The sequence below is a fragment of the Myxocyprinus asiaticus genome, chromosome 25 (assembly GCF_019703515.2).
Source record: "Myxocyprinus asiaticus isolate MX2 ecotype Aquarium Trade chromosome 25, UBuf_Myxa_2, whole genome shotgun sequence".
In the NCBI taxonomy this organism is placed as follows: domain Eukaryota; kingdom Metazoa; phylum Chordata; class Actinopteri; order Cypriniformes; family Catostomidae; genus Myxocyprinus; species Myxocyprinus asiaticus.
Window position 1 is genome coordinate 3,163,891 of NC_059368.1, and position 24,198 is coordinate 3,188,088.

At 38.5% G+C, this 24,198-nt stretch overlaps 1 protein-coding gene across 3 annotated transcripts in view; it reads right to left on the reverse strand.

The window, feature by feature from the left end:
* Positions 1 to 854: 854 nt before the first annotated feature.
* The window catches only part of LOC127415546 (alpha-(1,6)-fucosyltransferase-like), a 95,940-nt gene continuing 72,596 nt past the window's right edge, over positions 855 to 24,198 (reverse strand). For 2 of the 3 annotated variants that reach the window (XM_051654321.1, XM_051654322.1), the window contains 5 exons: positions 23,691 to 23,928; positions 13,938 to 14,184; positions 12,250 to 12,426; positions 11,306 to 11,456; positions 9,084 to 11,148 (listed from right to left, as the gene is read on the reverse strand). In XM_051654321.1, coding sequence (XP_051510281.1) covers positions 10,819 to 11,148; positions 11,306 to 11,456; positions 12,250 to 12,426; positions 13,938 to 14,184; positions 23,691 to 23,928 — 1,143 coding nt within the window. In that variant the 3' untranslated portion in view covers positions 9,084 to 10,818. Of the gene's footprint in view, positions 1,841 to 9,083; positions 11,149 to 11,305; positions 11,457 to 12,249; positions 12,427 to 13,937; positions 14,185 to 23,690; positions 23,929 to 24,198 lie in introns of those variants that run through there. The other variant, XR_007892963.1, reaches the window with a different exon arrangement.

Sequence of the window (24,198 nt, forward strand, 5' to 3'; positions counted from 1 at the left end):
ACTTACATTTTTTTTTTTTTATGTAACTGATTATCTCAAGTTTTTGGAGTTCTGCTAACTTCGGGTTTACAGTGTAGTTGACTAGTCGTTCAGACAACCTGAAATATGTGCATCGAGGGTGCCTGGTTAAGAGGACTAGACTCTATTCTGAACTGTTTTCAGTAAACACAGAGATCTGTATTACGTATAAATATGCAGCAGGAACCTGAACACTTCAGCAGTTTTATCAAAGGCTGCAGACAGAGACAGATAGCTTTGAGAGGGATGTGTATTAATGTTTGCGACGGCAGCAGTTCAGATAAGGCTACAGCTCTAAATCACCGGTTATCTCGTGCGGACCGCAGCTGTGTGCTAATGGTAATCAGAGCGGGCTTGCTGCGAGCTGACAACAAGCCTTCAGTGGCACTAAAACACATACCAGAGAGAAGAACCAACCAGAGAACATTAAAAACGGACACCAGCTAGATTGTTTTTAGGGTTTAAGAAAATTATGGCATCATTTACTCACCTTCATGTTGTTCCAAACCTATATGGGTTTCTCCCAATGGTGAAAAACCTCAGCCTCTACATAAATGGAAGGTGCAACAGTTGCCAGATAGAATCTCCACACTTGCCATGAGAGGGATTGGTAGCCAATTAACAAAATAATTAACCAAACTAATGTCACTTTGGAACAACTGTTCACAGGGAATCACAGCAGTATTAAATGGCTTTTAATTGAAGTGCCCTCCAGTAAAAATGAAAAAAACCTGTGAGGTTTTATCACATATCTCTCTCTGTCTCTTTTTAATCTGTGCTTGCATTTCAGCACATTTTACATTTACATTTATTCATTTGGCAGACCCTTTTATACAAAGTGACTAACAAAAGAGGAATACATCATAAGCGAATCATCTTAAGGAGATAGTGGTACGAAAAGTGCTGTACTACAACGTTTTACTTGCATCAGAATAGAAGTATCCAAGACAGATTAGAGTGCAACATGGATATATCAAATTTTTTTAAATTATAATTTTTTTTATTTTTTAATGAGTGCATGGTTAAGTTCTCATGGAAAATATGTGTTTTAGCTGTTTTTTGAAGACAGAAAGTGAGTCAGCTTCACGGATGGAGTTGGGAAGGTCATTCCACTAACGAGGTACAGTGAAACCAAAAGTCCGGGAAAGTGTTTTGGTGCCTCTTTGTGTTGGTACAACAAGGCGACGTTCCTTAGCTGACCGCAAGCTTCTAGTGGGTGCGTAGCTCTGCAGAAATGATTTTAGGTATGCTGGAGCAGACCCAGTGACTGTTCTGTATGCCAGCATGAGAGCCTTGAATTTGATATGTGCATCAACCGGCAGCCAGCGGAGAGAGACAAGGAGTGATGTAACATGCGCTCTCTTTGGTTCATTAAAGACCAGACGTGCTGCTGCATTCTGGATCATTTGCAGGGGTTTAATTGCGCATGCAGAGAGGCCTGCAATGAGAGCGTTACAGTAGTCCAGTCTAGTTATGACAAGTGACTGAACAAGAAGTTGTGTGGCATGTTCAGAGAGGAAGGGTCTTATCTTCCTGATGTTGTAGAGTGCAAATCTACATGATCTTGCAGTCTTTGAGGTGTGGTCTGTGAAATTGAGTTGGTTATCAATGGTTACCCCTAGATTTCTGACAGTTTTGGAAGGTGTTACTGTAGTTGCACCCAGCTGAATGGTGATATTATGTTGTGTATACAGAAGGGTTGGCTGGAAAGATGAGGAGCTCAGTCTTCGCTGGGTTATGTGGCAGGTGGTGTTTCTTCATCCAGGAATGAGATCTCTGCCAAACAGGCAGAGATTCGAACAGTCACCGTGGTGTCACTGGGCTGGAAAGACAAGTAGAGCTGTGTGTCATCGGCATAGCAGTGGTAAGAGAACCCATGCGCTTGAATGATGGGTCCCAGTGATGTTGTGTACTGTATATAGAGAAGAGAAGTGGCCTAAGCACTGAGCCCTGAGGTACCCCAGTAAGTAGCTGATGTGACTTGTACACCTCTCCAGGCTACTTTGAATGAGATTGGATTTAAACCAGCCAAGCACAGTTCCTGTGATGCCCAGAGTAGAGAGATAGTAGGATCTGATGGTTGAAATATGGTTGGTAAAAGCTAGATGAATTTACTTATTAAAAAACAAATAATAGGATAGTTCACCCAAAAATGAAAATTTTCTCATAATTTACCCTCATGCCATCCCAGATGTGTATGACGTTTTATTCTGCAGAACACAAATGAAAGTTTTTTGAAGAATATCTCAGCTCTGTAGGTCCATACAATGCAAGTGAATGGTGACCAGAACTTTGAAGCTCCAAAAAGCACATAAAGGAAACATAAAAGTGATCCATAAGACTCCAGTGGTTTAATCAATCCATGTCTTCAGAAGTGATATGATAGGTGTGGGTAAGAAACAGCTCAATATTTAAGTCCTTTTTTACAATAAGTCTCCACTTTCACTCACATTCTTCTCTTGTTTTAAGCAATTCACATTCTTTATGCTTATCTCCACCTGAGCAGATAGGAGAATTTATAGTAAAAATTGACTTAAAGTTTGACCTGTTTCTCACGAACACCTATAATATAGTTTCAAAAGACATGTATTTAACCACTAGTTGTATGGATTACTTTTATGCTGTCTTTACGTGCTTTTTGGAGCTTAAAAGTTCTGGCCACCATTTACTTGGATTGTATGGACCTACAGGGCTAAAAATGTTCTTCTAAAAATCTTAATTTGTGTTCTGCAGAAGAAAGTCATACACATCTGGGATGGCATGAGGGTGAGTAAATGATGAGAGAATTTTCATTTTTGGGTGAACTATCCCTTTAAGGACTACAGAATGCAACGGTGCTCACTTTTTCCGACATATTGGTTCTGGAAGTCTTTTTCACATTCATTCACCATAAGGATTTATTACAGTTCTTCCAAAAAAAAAAAAAAAAAAAAAAAAGTTGTAAGAGTTGTAATCTATGAACCAAACCAACCAGCTCAGAGGTAAATTGTAACTTTATAAACTTTGATTTTAAGCAAAAACGTATTTGAATAAATCGGACAAAAATACAAAGGTACAAGACTGTGTGCTTAAATGTCTTTGAGGGAATGAACTATAATACCGCGAAGCATTGCGAATTACGTAATTCAATTAAAAACAACGGGAAAACATAAAACTACTGATTTAAAATCGTTGATAAGTACAGAATCAGTATATTTAAGGTATATTGCTAAATAATCAGATATATACAGTATCTAAGTAGTTAGAGAGTGTAGGGACAGACACTCGATTGAATCAATCGCAGTGCATCATGGAAGCGTGCGGTCGCTGCAGGGCTCTTTTGGCGCATTTTGTTAGCCGTGATTCTCCGATTGGTGGATTGTTTTCCTTCAGGACCATGGGTAGAGTAGTTCTTCACCAAGAATTCCACTATTGAAAACGATTTTTAAAAAAGTTGAAATAACGTGGACTGATGGCTTCAACACAAATAAATACCATCGATTAACAACCTCAGAGCCCACCGTAGGTCAGTCTTTAAAGGTTTCTAAGTTATGGTTAAGTCAATTCACCTACGGACAAATGAATTGGATTTTAATTCCAGAATCAGAATGTTGCGCTCCACTTCAGTTCAATACAAGCTAGCATCTGTAGAAGGCTGCTGATTACCACAGAAACCTTAATTTTGTAAAATAAAATAAACATTAATCCTTCCTTGTGTAAAGCCAGTAATATTCACATGATAGCTGAGCAGTGATACCAGAAAGGAACATGACATAACTATCTGTAAAGCATAGTTTACATCCACTGGCATTACTCTGGCAACATAACCAGAAATGAATCTGCATAGAAAAGAAGTTCCACCTCAAAAGGACAATTTTGACACCTTACAGCTCCTACACCACTCAGATTTTTATAGAATAATTCATGTATGAGCTGTAACAAAAATACAAGCTTAACATTCTGCTAAATGGTACACTTGACCCATTATGTCCATTGTAAGTGCACTAATTTAGTGTACATGTTTTTCCATTGTTTTTGCAAGCTGAGGTACGAGTCAAAATTATTTTGGACATTATGCCACAAATGCTGCACATACTGTAGATCTGAAATTTAATTTAACCTAGAATCTATTTTATTCACTTGCTAGGTTTTCTGGTGAACACAGGTCACTGGTACGAGGAAGGAACATTATGCAGCAACATTAAACCTGAACTTTGATCATGACATTTCCTTTGAGGGATGTGGGGGGTAGTTTGATGAAAAGATCCATTGAACAACTCTGTGTAAAAGCCTGCAGACCCACAACTGTACAATCAGCTTTGAAGTAAACCAATCCAATCCGATTTCTGCACTTTAATTGAACAGTGGCTTTATAAAGACAACACCCTAAAACAAAAAATCTGAAAAACTTCACGCAGACAAAGAACATGTTTTTTCTTCTTCCAAAAAAAGTTAAACTCGGAGTTCATTTGAGAGTTGAACAGCAGTAAGTAAACTGACAAATGCAAAATATTGTCCATCTAAATAATAAAAGAATGTTCAGTTAGGTTTGCTTTCAGATACAAATTGTACCACTGGATAAAGAACATTTTCATTTGTAATGGCCACAATTGGCAGACCAGTAGTTTTCCTACATACTGTATGTTTCAATAGCATAACGTTAATTCCTGGGGTTTAACATCGGCTATCGTTTTTGCTCAGTTTCTACGAGTACACTCAACCACATTGAATATTAAACCCAAAATGGTTCAATTAATTTCCACAAGACACTTTGTAATCTTCGAAATCATACTTCAAAATAATATTTTACTATAAAACTGTGTAATGAGGAGGAGGGCGTGGCCGGGCCGTGAGAGTACAAGCCGGCGCTGAATCAGCTGATCAGCAGGAGAGTGAGATAAAGGGAAGCTGGAGACTCCAGTTTGAGAGAGAGATGCACGCGCCACGCTGCATGTGTGTGTGTTTGTTTATGTTTGTTTTATGTTGAATTTGACATTAAACATTACGTTTAGTGTTCAGCTGATTCCCGCCTCCTCCTTGCCCATCATTTACCTGTTACAGTGGTGCCAAAACTGTTGCGGAGTCCTCACCGTTGCCATCCACCGGGGAGCAGCCGCGGCTGTCTGCCTGGGGATGGAGGATTCGCTGCCGGCCTCCGAGAGAAGGGGAGGAGTGGTTCCATCCACCAGGTGTTGGAGGGCTTGCTGCCATCCACCGGGGGAGGAGCGAGCTGTCATCAACCAGAGGGTGGAGGAGCGGTTGAGGACCGGGCGCCAGCATGTCCGGGAAATGGTGAGCAAGTTTTCTCTCTCTCTCTGTGTCTCTCTCACTCGCCCTTTCCCTCTCCCCATGCCTCCCCTCGTCTCTCCCCCAGGTTCCCGGGAGGTGGGATGGATCACCGGCTGACGGAACGGCCGGAAGGGCAGCGCAGCGTCTCCCCTCCAGAGATGGGGTGGGGGTGGGGTAGTAGGTCAGTCCAGTGGTGCCCCGGCCTCAATTGGGTGAGGGAGGAGTGTGATGAGGAGGAGGGCTTGGCAGGGCCGTGAGGGTGCACGGCCAGCGCTGAATCAGATGATCAGCGGGAGAGTGAGAAAAAGGGGAGCTGGAGACTCCAGTTTGAGAGAGAGACGCACGTGGTCACACTGCGTGTGTGTGTGTTTATGTTTGTTTATGTTGAATTTGACATTAAACATTATGTTTACTGTTCAGCTGATACCCGCCTCCTCCTTGCCCATCATTTACCTGTTACAGTGGTGCCGAAACTGTCGCGGAGTCCTCACCATTGCCATCCACCGGGGAGCAGCCGCGGCCGTCTGCCTGGGGATGGAGGATTCGCTGCCGGCCGCTTAGAAGGGGAGGAGCGGTTCCATGCACCAGGGGTTGGAGGGCTTGCTGCCATCCACTGGGGGAGGAGCGAGCTGTCATCAACCAGAGGGTGGAGGAGCGGTTGAGGACCAGGCGACAGCGTGTCCGGGAACTGGCAAGCAAGTTTTCTCTCTCTCTCTGTGTGTCTCTCACTCGCCCTTTCCCTCTCCCCATACCTTCCCTCTGTCTCTCCCCCAGGTTCCCGGGAGGTGGGATGGACCACCGGCTGACGGAACAGCCAGAAGGGCAGTGTCACCCCTCCAGAGATGGGGGGGTGGGGTGGGGTAGTAGGTCAGTCCGGTGGCGCCCCGGCCTGAATTGGGTGGGGGAGGAGTGTGACGAAGAGGAGGGTGAGGGTGTGGCCAGGCCGTGAGAGTACACGGTCGGCGCTGAATCAGCAGGAGAGCGAGATAAAGGGGAGCCGGAGACTCCAGTTCGAGAGAGAGAGACACACGCGGCCACGCTGCATGTGTGTGTGTTTATGCTTGTTTTATGTTGAGTTTGACATTGAACCTTAGACAGCCGGTTCCCGCCTCCTCCTTGCCCATCCTTTACCTGTTACAAACTGGTGAGAACATTAAAGTAGTATGTTCTTAAAATATGTATTTTTTAAAATTTCTACATTAAAGTAAACATGAAACGGCATTCAAAACCCATTTTATTTCCGTAGTATTATTTATGAGTGGGTAGGGCGGGACTTGATTTTATCTATTGAGAACTGGCATTAAATTACTGCTTGAACTTGTGGCAAGGCTTCATTACCAATAACAGTAGCCTGAAATGATGCACAAATAGATATTTTAACCAGTGGTTAAAACTACCCAACAGCCTGCATGGTGCAGGTGATGTCAGACAAAATGGAAAGTCATTTAATATTTTGTTGTTACATTTTGATAAAAGATTATAAATGCAAACTTTGTGTTCTTTGTTATAACGTGCACTGATTGTGATCGTGATAAAAAATACAGTGTATTATGAAAATGTTGATTTTTTTATTTGTAAAACAGCCAAATGTGATGGATTAATGGATAGTCTATTTCAGTAATGGAGACTGTTGGGTAATATGTTTGTGCATTTGTTAAATTCCACGTGAACGTCTTGAATTTAAGATAAAATTAAGAGTTAAAATCTATGTTTGGCAAATATTTTCCCTTCACTTCAGGCATTATCTTGGATGCACCTTAAATAAAACAAACAGTTTGTGTGAACACACATAAAATCTTACACACACACACACACACACACACACACACACACACACACACACACACACACACACACACACACACACACACACACACACACACACACACACACTTGAGACAGCATGATGGAGTGAAATTAGGCAGATAAGACGACAAGTGAACAGACACGACAAACTAATAAACACAATGAAAGGAAAGCCATAGTGAAGTAAATGTCTGACTCATATTTTACCCCAAAATCAAAGGAAAGGAAAGAAGTAATTATATTTTGCATCAAGAAAATGAAGCCTTTTTTGGGACCTTTAAGATATTTTGCATTATGATGTTATTCTCATTATATACAGTATATAATTATATATTAATTAATTATTCTCAGTGATGATTCTCAATAAATTCTCATTAATGTAATACAGTAAAATACAATGTTTTATTAAAATCAGCATAAATTAAACCAACCATGATGTATACACAATATATATTTTTTTCATTTTACAGTAATGAGGATATTTATTTGCCGTTAATGATAATTTAGGAGGAAAATGTGTTTAAATTAAAATAAAAATCATGTTACAATAAAAAATAAAAAAATGCTAAATATAATTTTTTTTATATAACCTACACACACACACACACACACACACACACGCACACACATAGAGGAAAAGACCCAATTAAGACCACGTACCATATAAGCTACCTTACTGTTTTATTTTGAAATATAAAAAAGACAAAGCAAGAGAAAAAATGGTTGTGCAGAGGAAATGCACACATTTATCATGTGCTACCACTGACAAATGTGTGCTCCAAAACTTCACTGTTTTTGTAAAACCTCAAAAAATGAGTTTTTCTGGAGTCAGATGGACAAACTGGGCAAGGAATGATTAAAAAAAAAAAAATAGGTACTTTGTATCTGGAGTTCGTGCAGGACACTGCCTGAGTGATGCTCACAAAGACAGATGCAGTAAAAGAAAGAAAAAGAATAAAAACAGCTGATAACCACATTAAATTAAAATAAATCTCAAACAAGATTTAGTGCTCTGTGTGTAATTATAATCCAGAAATATAACTTTCCTTTCATGTGGGTTTATAAGAAACAGTGCCTTTGAAAATCCTGTTTGCTCACAGCTCAAAAGCAGAATCATTATTTCATTTGTTTGAACACCAGTAACAAATATGCTCTACATTGTAAAATAGTGTTTTTTTTTTTATTTGTGGAAAAAAATGTGTGTTTATCTTGACTTTAAATTATTTAGGTTTATTTTCCACTGGACCATATTGTTCCTAATAATCCCACTCAGCAAATAACCCACTAAAACTCCCGTAAAACTGAATTAATTTTCATTAATCTATTTTCTATTTTCACTGCAGGGAGAAAATGAATATGCAAAGAAAAAAACGATACTGACTTACAGATTCAGAAATTAAATATTTCATTTACTGGTTATGATGTCTGAGGTCTAAACCTAAAAATTGAGGTGTTTATTTAGTGAAATGTGAAGCATTTACATTTTTAAAAGCATAGTGGGCTTATTATGAACACATGTGGGCTTAAATGGTTCACATGTTCCTTGTAAGCCCACTCCAGACTTTTCACATTTGCAGTTAAATAAAGTAACTTAATTTGGTCAGTTTATGACAAAACATGAGTGTTTGGATGAGAGACTCATCTTTGATTTAATACTTATTTTAGAGGAAGGCTGTTAACATTTCTATAAGAAAAATGTTAAATTGAGTTTTGGGTGGGCTTGATTGAGTCACTTCCCCCATATATTTTTTTTTATTTTGAGGTGAGTAGATGTAAAATCTGATTAAATGGAATATTTCTTGCATTGTGACATTATTTTAATTAGAATTAAACCCATTTTCCTCCAAAATTATCATTAATGCATAAAAAAAATATTGTCCTCATTCCTGTTATAAGAAAAAAAAAAATATTATGTGAAAAAAAAAAAAATGTATACTTCATGGTTGGTTTAATTTATGCTGATTTTAATAAAACATTGTATTTTACTGGAACATCATAAAATATCGCTGCATCGATTATTGACCAGCATGTTATTTTCTCGATACTTTTTTGAGGCATCAGTTTATTAACATTAGCCGACATTTAAATTGGAAGCCTAATTTGTGCTTTCCAAGTCACAGTCAGTTTGACTTACATTTAATATAGTCTGGTGTAATAGCTTTGGGAGACCACAAGGGGGTGACATAACATTTACTGTACTTAATACTGAAGCCGGTCACGGGTAGGACAAAGCACAGGACGAGTCGATGCAGTGCAGGTGGCAGTCCAAAGTTGTTAATCTTGTCACCATACACACAAAACTTCAAAAGTGAACAAAGAGACGTTGATGAGTTTGCAGGTTAGTGTATGATGTAACTGCAAAACCTGAACAATTAAAATAGAGGTGCCAGTGGTGCAAACCTTCATAGAAAATAATTGTTTCGAATTTTAGAACGTGCCATGTTTTCCACCAGAGACGTCCGGTGTGTGACCCCCTTTAATCTTCCCTGCCACTCACACTTTACCAAAGTTGTGTTGAGAAATATGTGTGAAGAGACAAAGACTATAGAGCGCAACAGTTTGGTTCCAGAAGTAGAAATCCCATTAATTTATCCCATAGACAAATTAATTTTCAATGATAACTTATAAACCTTTAGAGGCAGACCTACCGTGAGCTACGAGGTTGTTCTTGGATGGTACATGATACTGTTGAAGCGTTATTTCAACTTCATTGTATAAAAATCGTGTCTGATAATGGAATTCACGGTAAACAACTACATTACCCATGTTCCAGCAGAGAAAGCTTCACCAATCAGAGAACTGCGGCCAACGGAGCCTGCAAAATAAGACCAGAAGCGACTGCCCACTCCCATGACGCACTGTGAATGACATAATCGAGTCGGTGTCTCTTCACCCTTAAACTACTTATCTAATTAACCATATCAGAATATTTTCATATAAATGCACAATTTTGTTTCTATACTTATAATCAATAACATAAAATCAATAGTTTTATATATTCCCATCATTTTTTTACACAATGACTTCATTTGCAATGCTTCATGGGATTGTAGTCCGTGCCCTTGTGAATGACGGTAAGAACAGTCTTGTACCGTTGTCTTTTTGTACGTTTTTGCCTCAAAACAAAGTTTGTGAAGTTGTGATTTACCTCAGAGCTGGTTGGTTTGGTTCATGGCTTACAACTCTTTTATGAAGGATTTTATGAAAAGTCTATGGAAGAAATGAATGGGAAAATTACTTCCGGAACCAATACGGCTGAATTAGTGGGCGGGCACTGTTGCGCTCTATTGTGCAACAATTAGCCTTATTTATATCTGAAAAAATGCAGATATAAATCGATAATCATCTGGAAAAATGTCTGATGATCGACACTTAAAATTCTTGATCTCGTGCCTAATACATATATACTATATCAGATTTTCTGTTGATTTTGAGGCGAAATATGACCTGGACATGTTCTTGACAGGTTTTGTGAGGTTCTCCCATACAAAGGAAGATAATATAAAAAAACACTTCAAATAATTACAAAATCAGTAGTTAATTTGCTGCCGATCTGAGCGTCAATACCCTTTCCAGGCAAACGCTCTGTTGTGACTCTTGAGTTTCACAGCAGTCAATGAAATCATTATGCAATTTATACAAACCTCAGTCCGATTCGAGTAAAAGAAGTGTCCCTTTTATCAGGCGAGCCTCTGTAAGTTTATTCGTCCGTGTCTCATTTGTTTTCTATAAGCTCAGCAGCTTGTCCGCTTCGGGGTAAGTGGGGTATTTCACCGTCTCAATCTTCTCCTTGACTTTGTAGGACGGGTAGAGGCCTGTGCGGGCCAGTTTACGGTTGACCCCTTTGGAGTATCCGTCCCAGTGGTTTCCTGCGACACCGATGACGTCTCCGGGCTCCAGCGGGATATCGTCGGCTGCGCGGGGCTCGTGCGGGTAGATGGCGATTTGGTTGTGTGCGTTCTGTCCACCGAAGTAGTAAATATCATCCAAAGAACGGAAGAAAGATGAGGCGTCCGGGTGAAGAGTCTGCATGATTTCGTAAGCCACACGGCACACCTGACAGGGGGGAAAGAAATGGAGGGAAATGACAGGAAGGAAATTACAGAATTAGCATTTTTGGGTGGAGGACCCATTAATAAGCAGAATTTTAAAAGAAAGCTTTCTGGATCAGTCTCTTTAGCAAATACAGATGTTCTTGTACAGCATCTCGTACCTGTGAGGAAAATGTGCAAACCAGGAAGTCAGTCTGCGACAGGAAGTGGATGTCAAGTATGACGCCTCGGAGAGAATTCTCTGTGTAACGGTTGTGCAGACTCGCTGACCAAGAGATGGAGTTATCACTGATGAACTCATAGTCAGTGTACCTGAGATACACACAGAGCATTAAATAATCATGTTTACAACATTAAAGTGTGTACATTAGATGCAACCAATTAAAGATGTTATACTAACATGTATTGAGATATACTAATGAACAACTAACTTAAAATGTCACTATTTTCTGGAACAGCCTGCAAATGCAAATTTCAACAAAACCAAAACAAAACACACAAAAAACAAACAAAACCAAAACAACACACACAAAAAAAACAAAGAAAAAACAAACTAAACAAGAGCACAAACAAACAACATAAAACAAAACTAATCAAAAAAAAAAGCTAAGAAAAAACAAAATAAAAACAAAAACAACAAAACAAAGCAATACAGAGCACAAAAAACCCCCAAAACAAACCAAACCAACAAACAACAACAAATAAAAACAAATAAAAACAATAAAAAAAACAAAAAACTAAAAAACTAAAACAACAAAACAAAAACAAGCAATACAGAGCACAAAAAAACAAAACAAAACAAACCAACAAACAACAACAAATAAAAACAAAAACAAAAAGCAATACAGAGCACAAAAAAACAAAACAAAACAAACCGAACCAACAAAACAAACAACAACAAATAAAAACAAACTAAACCAAACCAAACAAAACAAAAAACTAACCAAAACAAAAAAGAAAACCAAACACTTGAAAACAATAAGGCACAGATAACTATATTCAATAATAATAGCAATTTACAATAAAATGTAAAACCGCAGAAATATAGTAGAATAAAATATACTTTCAACAAGACATGAATGAACTGTAATAACTCATAACTCACTTGGTTCTAGCTTCCTGTAACAGCGAGGGGTCGTCGGTGGCCAGATATACTCGTTTTTTATCCACATGGACGCGCTGAGATATATACTGGAACTGTTCCTCCACGTGTGCCATGTACTCCTCTATGGGGTGAAACGCAGCTTCTGTCCCAACTTTATCTGTTCGTCTGACATGGACGCTTTAACACAGAGACACAGTATACTTGAGTATTTACCATTCATACTCTGAAGAGACCTCTAGAATCTTTCTTTCGATGTGGTTTGGAGTCATTCTGTGGCAACAGTCAGTATGCAATATGACCATGTTGTCAAAGCAATCGCTAATTTAAGTTTTAGTAAAGATACAGGATTACCAAGAACACATATTTTGTGTTCCACAGAAGAACGGCATGTGGGTTTGGAACAACATGACAGAATTTTCATTTTTGGGTGAATTGTTCCTTTATGTTTTTAGAGACAGGAGCTACAACAGGAGAAATCTTATGAACTTATAAATCAAACACATCAGTATTTCTTTCTCTCTCTCTCTCCCTTAAACTGATATTTTTGATTCATTGTAGATTTACTCTATTGTATTATTTGGGTTATTACATTACATTACACACTGGTGTCAATAGACAAGTGTTTGTGAGGCTGCAATCATTCAAAACTCATTTATTCTCATTAATTTAATTATGATTGTGTCAAGTTCATTTTCATTATTGTTTGTCATCTTTATTTCGCACTCTTATCAGCCTAACAGCCACACACATGTGGTCGCTCCGGGGACAGATAAACCAACACACACAAAGACACAAAGAAACACAAGAAGACAAAGACAACAATACTCTTACTCCAACTATTTGTTTTTTTCAGTAAAAAATAAAAATCAAATAAAAATCAAATATACTTCAAACAAGAATACTTTACTTAGGGGGCCTGGGTAGCACAGTGGTAAAGACGCTGGCTACCACCCCTGGAGTTCGCTAGTTCGAATCCCAGGGTGTGCTGAGTGACTCCAGCCAGGTCTCCTAAGCAACCAAATTGGCCCGGTTGCTAGGGAGGGTAAAGTCACATGGGGAAACCTCCTCGTGGTTGCTATAATGTGGTTCGTTCTCGGCGGGGCGCGTGGCGAGTTGTGTGTGGTTGCCGCGATGGATGGCGTGAAGCCTCCAAACACGCACCATGTCTCCGTGGCAACACGCTCAACAAGTCACATGATAAGATGCACGGATTGACGGTCTCAGACGCGGAGGCAACTGGGATTCATCCTCCGCCACCCGGATTGAGGTGAATCACTACGCGACCACGAGGACTTAAAAGCGCACTGGGAATTGGGCATTCCAAATTGGGTGAAAAAAGGGGAAAAATCCGCCCCCCCCACCAAAAAAAAGAATACTTTACTTACAAACAAAAGTGCATATATGCAGTGCATTTATCTAGAGATATTTAAAATTTGTATTAACTTATTTTATTTAAATTAATTGTATTCTATTTAATGATAGTTTATTTTATTTTATTCTTATTTTAATTGTACTTATTGAAATAACTTTTCATTTTACTTATTTAAACTATGTTACTTTTATTATTATTATTTATAATTATTATTCATTTCTTGTCAGCTTCTGTTGTGTGTATTGATGCTTTGGCAATATTGTATATAGACATAACCATAATAAAAGTACTTTGAAATGTAAAAATGAAAACTGACCCAACAATGGGGTGTTTAAAGCCCAGTTTGACACCCGTTTCCTGGATCTCCTTCTCCAGCCATGCCTGTGGGCGGACCAGATACTTGACGAACTGTGACACCCACCAGACGGACGGGTCGCCGTGCAGCCGCTGTAATCGGGGCGCTAGGTCTTCTGGGATAGCGAGAGGGAGGTACGGTGGTCTGGGGTGTAGACTGTCAACGATGGGCAACTCCACCACCTGAACATCACGGTCATGAGCTTCACCTGTTGAGAAACACATGCTGAATGTTAATGACAAGCCTCAATCTACACACAATAATCATTCATTCAGCACATTAACTCTGTTCCACAGCCTAGTGAGAAGCCGAAGTGTGTCATTTCTGCGCCACCAAACGGAACTGCAAAAATAAACATTGTTCTCAAACATCTCTCTGAATACACCCTTCAACTGCCATTGGTCGAAGTAAAAGATAGTCCCGCCCCAAACTCACAGCATGGTTGAGCCAGTGTTGTTGTGTCAGGCTGGATGGGTCACTCAAAACAAGCAGGGGAATGCTGAAAGTGGCATAGAGCCACAGTGTTTACACTTCTCAGGAAAATCAACCTGCAATAGTTTCTTATAATGGTTTCTGCATATTATAGTGGGATAATATAAAGTATTTGAACTTTTAAAAAAATTACACATCAGCTTTAACCTTCTAGGATTGCCTTATTTACAAAGGACATGTCTGAAGCTGCCAAAATGAGGTATCTTTTAAGGTTTGAGTCAGGAGTGAGCCTTAAGATGCTGCCTAGGTAGGCAGCTCACTAGGGTGTGGGACAATGTACTGACAGTCAAGTGCCTCAAATTAGCACTGTTTGGTCAACCCAAGGAACCGTTGCTTTAAAGCACTATAAATGTTCACAATGTCATTCTGAAGTAAAGTGGTACAAATGGCAGTTGAGCTAAACAAAAAATAATAATAATTTTAAAAAAAATGAACATGTCCAGTTTGCATGAGAAAACATTGTATTTTTTAACACAATCCTTGACACTTACCAGCACCTGTCTGCATGCACCTGTACACTTAACAACAACAGCACCATCCCTTCATGATGAAAAATTTCAACATAAACATACTTTACCGCTGAATCACAAAAATATAGTCGAAAATCCAACTGCTGTTCACTTCTTTCATAAATTATGAACGCTCATCCTGTTTCGGCTTTCTCATACATGTTCAACACAGATGTCTCGTGTAGCGTTTAACTGCACTAAAAGCTTTGTTCCAAACCTAGTGAGCTGCCTCACGGTCTACTGCCACAGCTACAGTAATCCATTTTCATTTGAAAAACATCATTTTCAGTTTCCTAACGTCACAGTTTTCCAAACGTATATGATAACGGAGAGCGTTTTCGTAATGCTACGTTTTCGGAGGAGGACGACGCTGTTCTAGTGTGGATGAGAGGCGTAAACATAGTTAATCCGTTTGCAAACAAAAATGTATTTGTGTGGATGTGGCCTAAGGCCTCTGAAATGGAAAAAATAACTAATTTAGAACACTACATAGGCAACATAGGCTCTCAAAGCCACACAAATAGAGGTCCTGACAAAAAGTGCACAGGAGACTCGACTCGAAGTATCACCTGATTTCAGCAGGGGGCAGTAAGTGAAACTCCAGCTGTAGAGGCAACATGCAGCTGTACATAGAACAAACCACATTCAGGTTTGCATCACACACAAGATGAGGACGCGCTCGTGCTATTCTGAATGGATCTCGAGATGTGTTTTTCTATGTATCGCACTACATTCAATTTCACACGAGACGCTAAAAACACTGTGTTTATGAGGCGATGCAACCAAAGTGAGATGTTCAAAAAGCATCCATCTGATTCATGTGTACATTGAACTCTTCTTAGAAAAGCCCTTACAATAAATCTTCCTTGGACAGATTGACGAATTTAATTGCAAAATGTATTGCTGTGGACTGCAGGCCAATGATGGGCTATAAATAAACAATACATTGCCTTCTAAAGCCACTTTTTATATTGTCTTATCAATGCTTTCCTCATCTGCCACAATAGTTTAATTATCTAAATTATTATATAATAATATTATAATTATTTAAATAGAATTATAAATATTTAATAATTATATATTAAATCATTGGTATTTGAGGGCTTTTTTTCCAGCAAATATTTATATATGTGATTAATTCGATTAATTAATTGTCAAGAATGCCACACAAACAGAGGTCCTGACATGAAGTGCATGGGAGACTCGACTCACAATAGAGCTGTACAGGTTGTACTGTAGTCCAAAAACCTGGAAGAGACTTACTATTTTCAGGCCATGTGTTCCCTCAGAATTTTCCTATGTTTTTTTTTTTTTTTTCTAATGGCAGTTTTGGATTTATGAGTAAAATAAGGTCTGTGGTAAACATTTCTTGAAGATACTTGTATGTTTTGTTCTACAACAGAAATTACACATAGTACATTTTTAAGCTGCCATGTTTTTAAAAAATGTATGTTGATAAGTCGCTAGATAAGGACTACAGCGGTTTTCTGATTTGCAAGGCACATACACACATGCATGTGGTGATTGCGGTCCTTATTTTACAACTCAAGCAACATACATTTTTTTTCAAATGAGGTGGCTTCAAAATTCAAGTTTGAGGCTTGACGGTGTTTATGTTGTAGAAAAATACATCTAAGCATCTTCAAGTAATGTTAACCACAGACCCATACATTTTTTTAAACAAGAATGTGTCTTCAGTAAACTGCTTCAAGTTAAAACTAAGATATACTCAGTGCTGAATTACTTGAATTACATAAAAAAAATGCAATCAGTAACGCAATCTTGCAGATTACATTTTGGAGGTAATATAATTTAATTACTTTTAGATTACTTTCAACTGAGTTCTGCATGGTTTGTTTGAGTAATGCTTATGTCCACAAATTCAGAAAAATTATCGCAAATTTAAAAATATGAAGGAAGTTTTCATATTTTCATGTTTTCCCCTGTGATGCTGATAGAGGTCTAGGCCCTCCATCAATGACAGCCTCAAATATGTTTGAGTTTAACAGGCATTTCTTATTGGAGTTTCTAAAATTATGGACAGGTTCCCAGGGCATGTTAACACAAAATGTGGCCATGCAATTTTGCCATTTTACAAACGTCATCCACGTTTAGTAAGAGATCAGACCAGTTATATTTGTGAATCAGCGTCACAAAAACATCAAAAACCAAAAGTGCATTCATATACATTTTGGAAGCTGACTACAAAAGCAATTTAAGAAACTTAAAGTTAAACATTTTGACAATTAATTGTAGTGACACAAGGTTAATCCAGCTGGCTTGTCGGCTTTTTGATGCGTTTGTGGCCTTGAATAGATAACTCAAAAATAAAGCGCAAATGTCCATACCTTTAAGATAAGGTTGGATATGCCAATCCATTTATTATCCATTTGTTTCACACAGTAGGTTGACAAATTTTAAATCCAATTGAATATGAAATTACGTGTTTTTGTGCATTTGGATGCGTTTGATGGACAAAACCCTTCCAAACACATTGCGACATGGTTACATTACACACAGAGTGATAATTCAAATAATAATTAAAAAAATGTGTTTGAGTTAAGGAAAAAAAAAACAAAAAAAAAAAACAAACAACAAAAACAAAACATGCAAACATTCCTCCAAATGCTTTTATTTATTTATTTTTAATTCCCTTTTCTCCCAATTTGGAATGCCCAATTCCCACTACTTAGTAGGTCCTCGTGGTGGTGCGGTTACTCACCTCAATCCGGGTGGCGGAGGACAAGTCTCAGTTGCCTCCGCTTCTGAGACCGTCAATCCACGCATCTTATCACGTGGCTCGTTGTGCATGACAACGTGGAGACTCACAGCATGTGGAGGCTCATGCTACCCTCCGCAATCCATGCACAACTTACCACACGCCCCATTGAGAGCGAGAACCCCTAATCGTGACAACGAGGAGGTTAGCCCATGTGACTCTACCCTCCCTAGCAACCGGGCCAATTTGGTTGCTTGGGAGATCTGGCTGGAGTCACTCAGCACACCCTGGATTCAAACTCACGACTCCAGGGGTGGTAGTCAGCATCAATACTCGCTGAGCTACCCAGGCCCCCCTCCAAATGCTTCTTTAGATTTGATGTAGAATCCTTCGCTGTTGACAGGATATTAACTTTTGGAAGGCAGAGTTTACATTGCACAGTGATGTTTGTGCCCCGTGTCTCCTTAAAAATGAAATCATCTCTATAGATCCAGTGGTTAAATGCTAAGGTAGACCGCTCCATCTTCACCTGACTTGCTAGTAGCGAGTATCAGTTTTGAGTGCAATACACACAACCCTCCCCCTCCCTTCCGAAAACACTTGAAGACTTACCAAAAGTGTATCAGCGGTGTGCTGATTTACATTTATTCATTTAGCAGATGCTTTTATACAAAGCGACTTAGAAATGAGCGATTTATCCAAAAAAAGGGGCAACGATATAATAAGTGCTGTAATACAAGTCTCAAGTACACATAACAAGTAAAGGTTGTTGTTTTTATTTTTTAAAGAACATGAAGGTAGTGCGTTAGTATGAATGGGTAAGGTGTTCATGAAAAAGATGTGTCTTTAGCTGTTTTTTGAAAGAGGCTAAAAGACACAGCCACTCGGGTGGAATTAGGCAGGTCATTCCACCAGCGGGGAACAGTCCAAGTCTGGGACAGTGATTTTGTGCCTCTATGAGATGGCACCACGAGGCGCCGTTCACCTGTAGAACGCAGGTTTCTGGAGGGCACATTAGTCTGAAATAGTGAGTTTAGATAGTGGGGTGCAGAGCTAGTGGTTGTTCTGTAAGCAAGCATCAATGCCTTGAACTTAACTTGAGCAACCATTGGCAGCCAGTGCAATCTGATGAAGAGAAGCGTGACATGCACTCTCTTGGGCTCGTTGAAGACCACTCTTGCTGCCGCATTCTGGATCAATTGCAGAGGTTTGACAGTACATGCTGGAAGGCCTGCCAGAAGAACATTGCAATAGTCCAGCCTGGATAGAACAAGAGCTTGGACGAGGAGTTGTGTAGCATGCTCTGATAGGAAGGGCCTGATCTTCCTAATGCTGTACAAGGCAAATCTGCACAATCGGGCAGTCCTTGCGATGTGGTCTGTGAAGTTCAACTGATCGTCAAACACAACTCCAAGATTTCTGGCTGTCCTGGATGGTGTAATTGTTGATGAGTCTAGCTGAATGGTGAAGTTGTGATGAATTGCTGGGCTCGCTGGAAGCACAAATTACATTTGTCATTTAGAATGAAAAATTTAAAAGATTGAAAAACGAATTGGGGCCTGGGTAACTCAGCGAGTAATGATGCCGACTATCACCTCTGGAGTCGCGAGTTCGAATCCAGGGTGTGCTGAATGACTCCAGCCAGGTCTCTTAAGCAACCAAATTGGCCGGGTTGCTAGGGAGGGTACAGTCACATGGGGTAACCTCGTGGTCACTATAATGTGGTTCTCGCTCTCGGTAGGGCACGTAGCGAGTTGTGCGTGGATGCTGCGGAGAATAGCGTGAAGCCTCCACGCACGCTATGGTCTCTGCGGTAAAGCGCTCAACAAGCCATGTGATAAGATGCGCGGATTGACGGTCTCAGATGTGGAGGCAACTGAAATTCGTCCTCTGCCACCCGGATTGAGGCGAGTCACTACGCCTAATCTATAAAAAAGTAACTGTAGTCTGATTACGAGTATTTTAAAATGTAATAACTGGGTATGCTTAATTTTTCCACATTCCTTTACTTAAAAGTCTGTTACATAGTTTATATGGTGACGCAGGATTCAAATTCTGAGAGTGAAAGGTCTGGAACGTCAGTAAGAGAAAACAAGGGAGACTTTGATCTACAGAAATATCCTAAAGTGTTCTGGAAGTTTCTTCAGAAGTCACAAGGGTTTGCAAGTCAAGGTGACCCGTTTCAAAGCTCAAACACACGCCAGCACACAAACTTACTCTCTCCCTGGTGCTTTGAATGACTGGCACTGGCCTCAGGACAGAAGTCTGGACATGTTAGATTACACAGGTCACTTACCCTGAATCTTTCACAAACAACCTCCAGAGAAAGAGACAGAAAGACACAGACTGAAATAAAGAGTGAGACAGACAGAAAGTGGTGGTATCATCTTATTAGATAAACACTATTTAAAGGGATAGTCTGGGTTCAACAGTAAGGGTTTTTTTTTGCTTGCCCTGCCATTTTCAAAATAAATAAATACATGTAATTTAAGTGATATATTTTTATATGTGCCAGAAAACAAAATATTCAGACAAGTTTTCTTTCCCAAAAATTACTAGGTTTTTAATTTGCAATAATAGCTGGAAGTTACACAGCTATAATGGACAGCTATAAACGCAAACGTTTCACACTTTTGCTGGAATATGAAGGCATTATCATTTTCAATCACAAGTGATCTTCCCAATTTCAACAAAAACTGAAAAGTTTAAATCAGCAGAATTTGCAACAATACTCAATGCATTACAGAACTTTTCAAGGCATTAAAACACATGTAAAAGTTAAACGAATGAAAGATTTAGTGAAAACATAACACTGGTCCAACAGGGCAAATGATCATTCCAACAAATAGCCAGAAACTCTCTTCCACTGACCCCGGGCCAGTGGGCCATCCTCATTGTTGAGCCCTGAAAATACATTTACTTGTATTGTCTTTTTAACCAGTATGATTTTCTTTCCGGAGTGACTATTTGCACACCGGTGTGAATATCATCTGCCACACAGTGTAGCTATTTGCACCCCAATAGTCTGGTGGAACCACAGAAATATACAACAAACTAGACAACAGATGTCGCTGCAGTGGCATGGGATGTAAAGACGGTGTGAATGTGTACTGTTGTCCTTTCAACCGTGGTTCGATTCCACCTTTTGTCCCGCTCTATTTCCCATCCGATTTCCTGATTCCACTCTTAATATTTCCTTTAATACTACTTAAAATAATAGATAAAAATGAATATAAATGTTGACTCGTTACAGTGATTTGGTCACATAGAATGTCGGGGAGTGCTGATGAGGGTTTGATCCGGCGGCGGGGTCTGTCGATCACAGTTGTTCCCGCGGCTCGGCATCGCTTGTGTGTACCTTGCATCACTGTATTACTAGGCCTAGTAATACTGTAGTAACCATGTTTTTTTGTTGTTTTTTTTGGCAGAAAACATAGTTTTAATGCATTTATCCGTGGTGTTACTACATTAATATGGTGGTGATATAGTAACCATGGTTAATTTTGTGGTTACTGTAAATTTACTTCTGCGTTGCAAAATAAGATGGATACTGCATGTTAGTTTTTCAATATGGGTGCAAATAATATCTGACACTATTTGCACTGGGGTGCAAATAGCATCTACGTTTTCTTCCATGGAACAGGTTTTATTATCCTTTTTGGAACTTGACACTATAAAACGTCATCGTGTGGAAATGAGCAGCGTGAACACTCTTCAAAACATCTGTCTCGAAGTCATTTCGGTTTGGAAAGACATGAGGGTGAGTAGATGATTACAAGTTTCATTTCTGGGTGAACTATCCCTTTAAGCAGTTTCATTCTGTTTCATTCTGTGGCTCTCTGACTTTACTGTCACAGTATTATTAGAAGAAATCTCTCCAATTAACTTACATGAACTTTTGTCAAGTTTAGAAACACGAAAACCACACATTAGCCGACGCAGAACATGTTGCATAGAAACAACGGCTTCGTTTCAATAGTTTGTCAAACACAAGTTACTGTAGGTCTTCTAATTATGACCATTAAGCCAAAAGGACTAAACTTTGTCATCCCAACCGCAAACAACCTGACGGCTAGCTCGTTAAAACTCTCCCGAACAATTACACAACGCATAACAACGATGAATTACGACCGATCTATGAGCAACTGCATGTGTGATCGAGAGCATGCTTGAAATTTTAATTAGGTAAGGCATAAAATATTTAAGAAAAAAAATCCAAAGTCGTTCCCATGCTTATATAAGAGTAATCACTGCTCTTTTTTTTTCCTTTTCTTTTTTCTATTTTTCTTGAGGTTGCTGTGGGCTTTGGCGAGAATCCTCAGATAAGCTATTCCCACACCAGATCCTTTGCTGTAATAATTAGGACACTAAGCGGGGAGAACATTTTCACATGTCCTCATTGCGCTTAAATATCTGTCTTGTGTGAGAACTTCACACTTTGTCTATTTAGCAGTAAGTAAATTAGAAAAGTGGACTTAGTTAATATAAAAATCTGGGTGGACGAGTGCAAATTTGTGCTGATAGTCATAAATTCTTATAAAAATGTGTTGGGTTATTCAAGTTCGATTGTATTGCACATTTCATATACAGTAGTTATTCAAAGTGCTTTAAAATAGAAATAAGCATAAAAATAATATTTAAAATAATGATTTAAGTTCTTAAAACGGAGTGAAAGAAAGAAACTTCATTTGTAACACTTTACAGTAAGGTTATATATTTTAACATTAATTAATGCATTAGGTTTCACCAACAATTTAAATTATTTTTAAAGCATTTATTAATATTTGTTCATTATTAGTTCATGTTAGTTAAAAGTGCAATTTATTAATGTTATTAATGTAACACTTAAAGTAAAAAAAAACATATTAGTATATGTAAAAATAAACATGAACCAAGATTAATAAATGCGTAAACATGCGTTTTAATTTAATGACAAAATTTGATCAAACTGAATTAAATTAAACCTTAAATAAAAATTAAATAAAAAAATATTTTAAGTTTAATTAACTTAATTTTGATAAACATTTCACAGTTAAATTTGATGGAATTTTGTTATGAAATTGAATAATTTAAAAAATGGATTAAAAAAATATGCAAGAAAAATTGCAAAATAAAATGACAACTGAAATAGACAACAAAGAACAATATATTTTTACAGAATTTATTGAACCTTGTTAATGTTAATTTGTGAAACTACAATTGTTCTTTGTTAGTACATAATGCATTAACTTATGTTATTGTATACAACTTTGAATTAAAATACATCAGTAACATTTACCAAGATTAATTTGTGCTGTAAGATTATTGTTCATTGTTAGTTTGTTATTTAATGTAGTTAACTGATGTTAACCAATACAACTTTATTGGCATTACTGAAATGAATTGAAATACAGTAACAGAGTACAAACATTTATTACGTTACAAAAAATTAATAAATAAACTTAATAAAAAAAAGTCAAATTAAACCTCAATCAACCACTTCTGTCAGACAAGACCGAACAGATTTCACTCACAATCTACTAATTTTAGAAGAAATATATGTTGCTTTTATGTTTCAGTAGGAAAAAGGCATTCACAACGCATCTAACATCCTTAATATGAAATACTTCTAAGTGTCAGAAAATATTTATTGTTAAATAATGTAGGAAAGTTGGGATTTGACTGGCTCGTTAGAAGTAGGCCGTCATATTAATGGGTAATATTATTTCCCCCGCCCACATGGCCTTGGTTACATCAGCAGAAAAGCAAAGTTGTTACAGAAGTGGAGAAATGCATTCAATTTTGATTCATTTAGATAATAAAACCTTTTTCATTAGAATAACATGCACTGATGAATCATGCACAAAAACACCAGACATTTATTAGGCAAGTAAATATAATCAACTTTGATTTCATGTTGACTTAAATGACTTTATAAAGAGATATTCAGACCCACAACATTTGCTTTTGGAAGAGATCTTCAAATGGAATATTTAAAGATCAACTTCCGCTCACCTGACCAGTGTCCGGTTGTGGCTCCGGATCGGTCCGTACAGGTGTCGCTGACGGGTCGGAAGACCGTCTCCCAGCCATTGGAAGCGTAACGCCAGTTGTGTGACTCCAGAATAAGAACTCTCTGTGTGCCGTAAGCGATCATGAAGCAGTACACCACGTGATGAAGCTGACAGCCGTATCCACAGCCCTTATTAATGTTACACACCAGCTTACGGGCTTTACTGCAGTCCTGCGGGTTCTGATGGATACAGAGAAAGCACACAGCATACAGCATGCAATCAAAACTTTCTGTATAACTGTAATCATTCAAATGTACAAAACTGTAAGTATTAACAATAGCACAATAAATAGTATATACTGTACAGTACATTTGGGTGATTCTTCAACTTCAGGCACTTTCCTGTCCAAGGGTTGATTTTTATTAGAGCTAACAGATTTCAACTTTTGTCTTTTTGTTATATGAAGGTCACATTCAAAACGAATTGGAAACTTTTAAGCAGGTCTTATT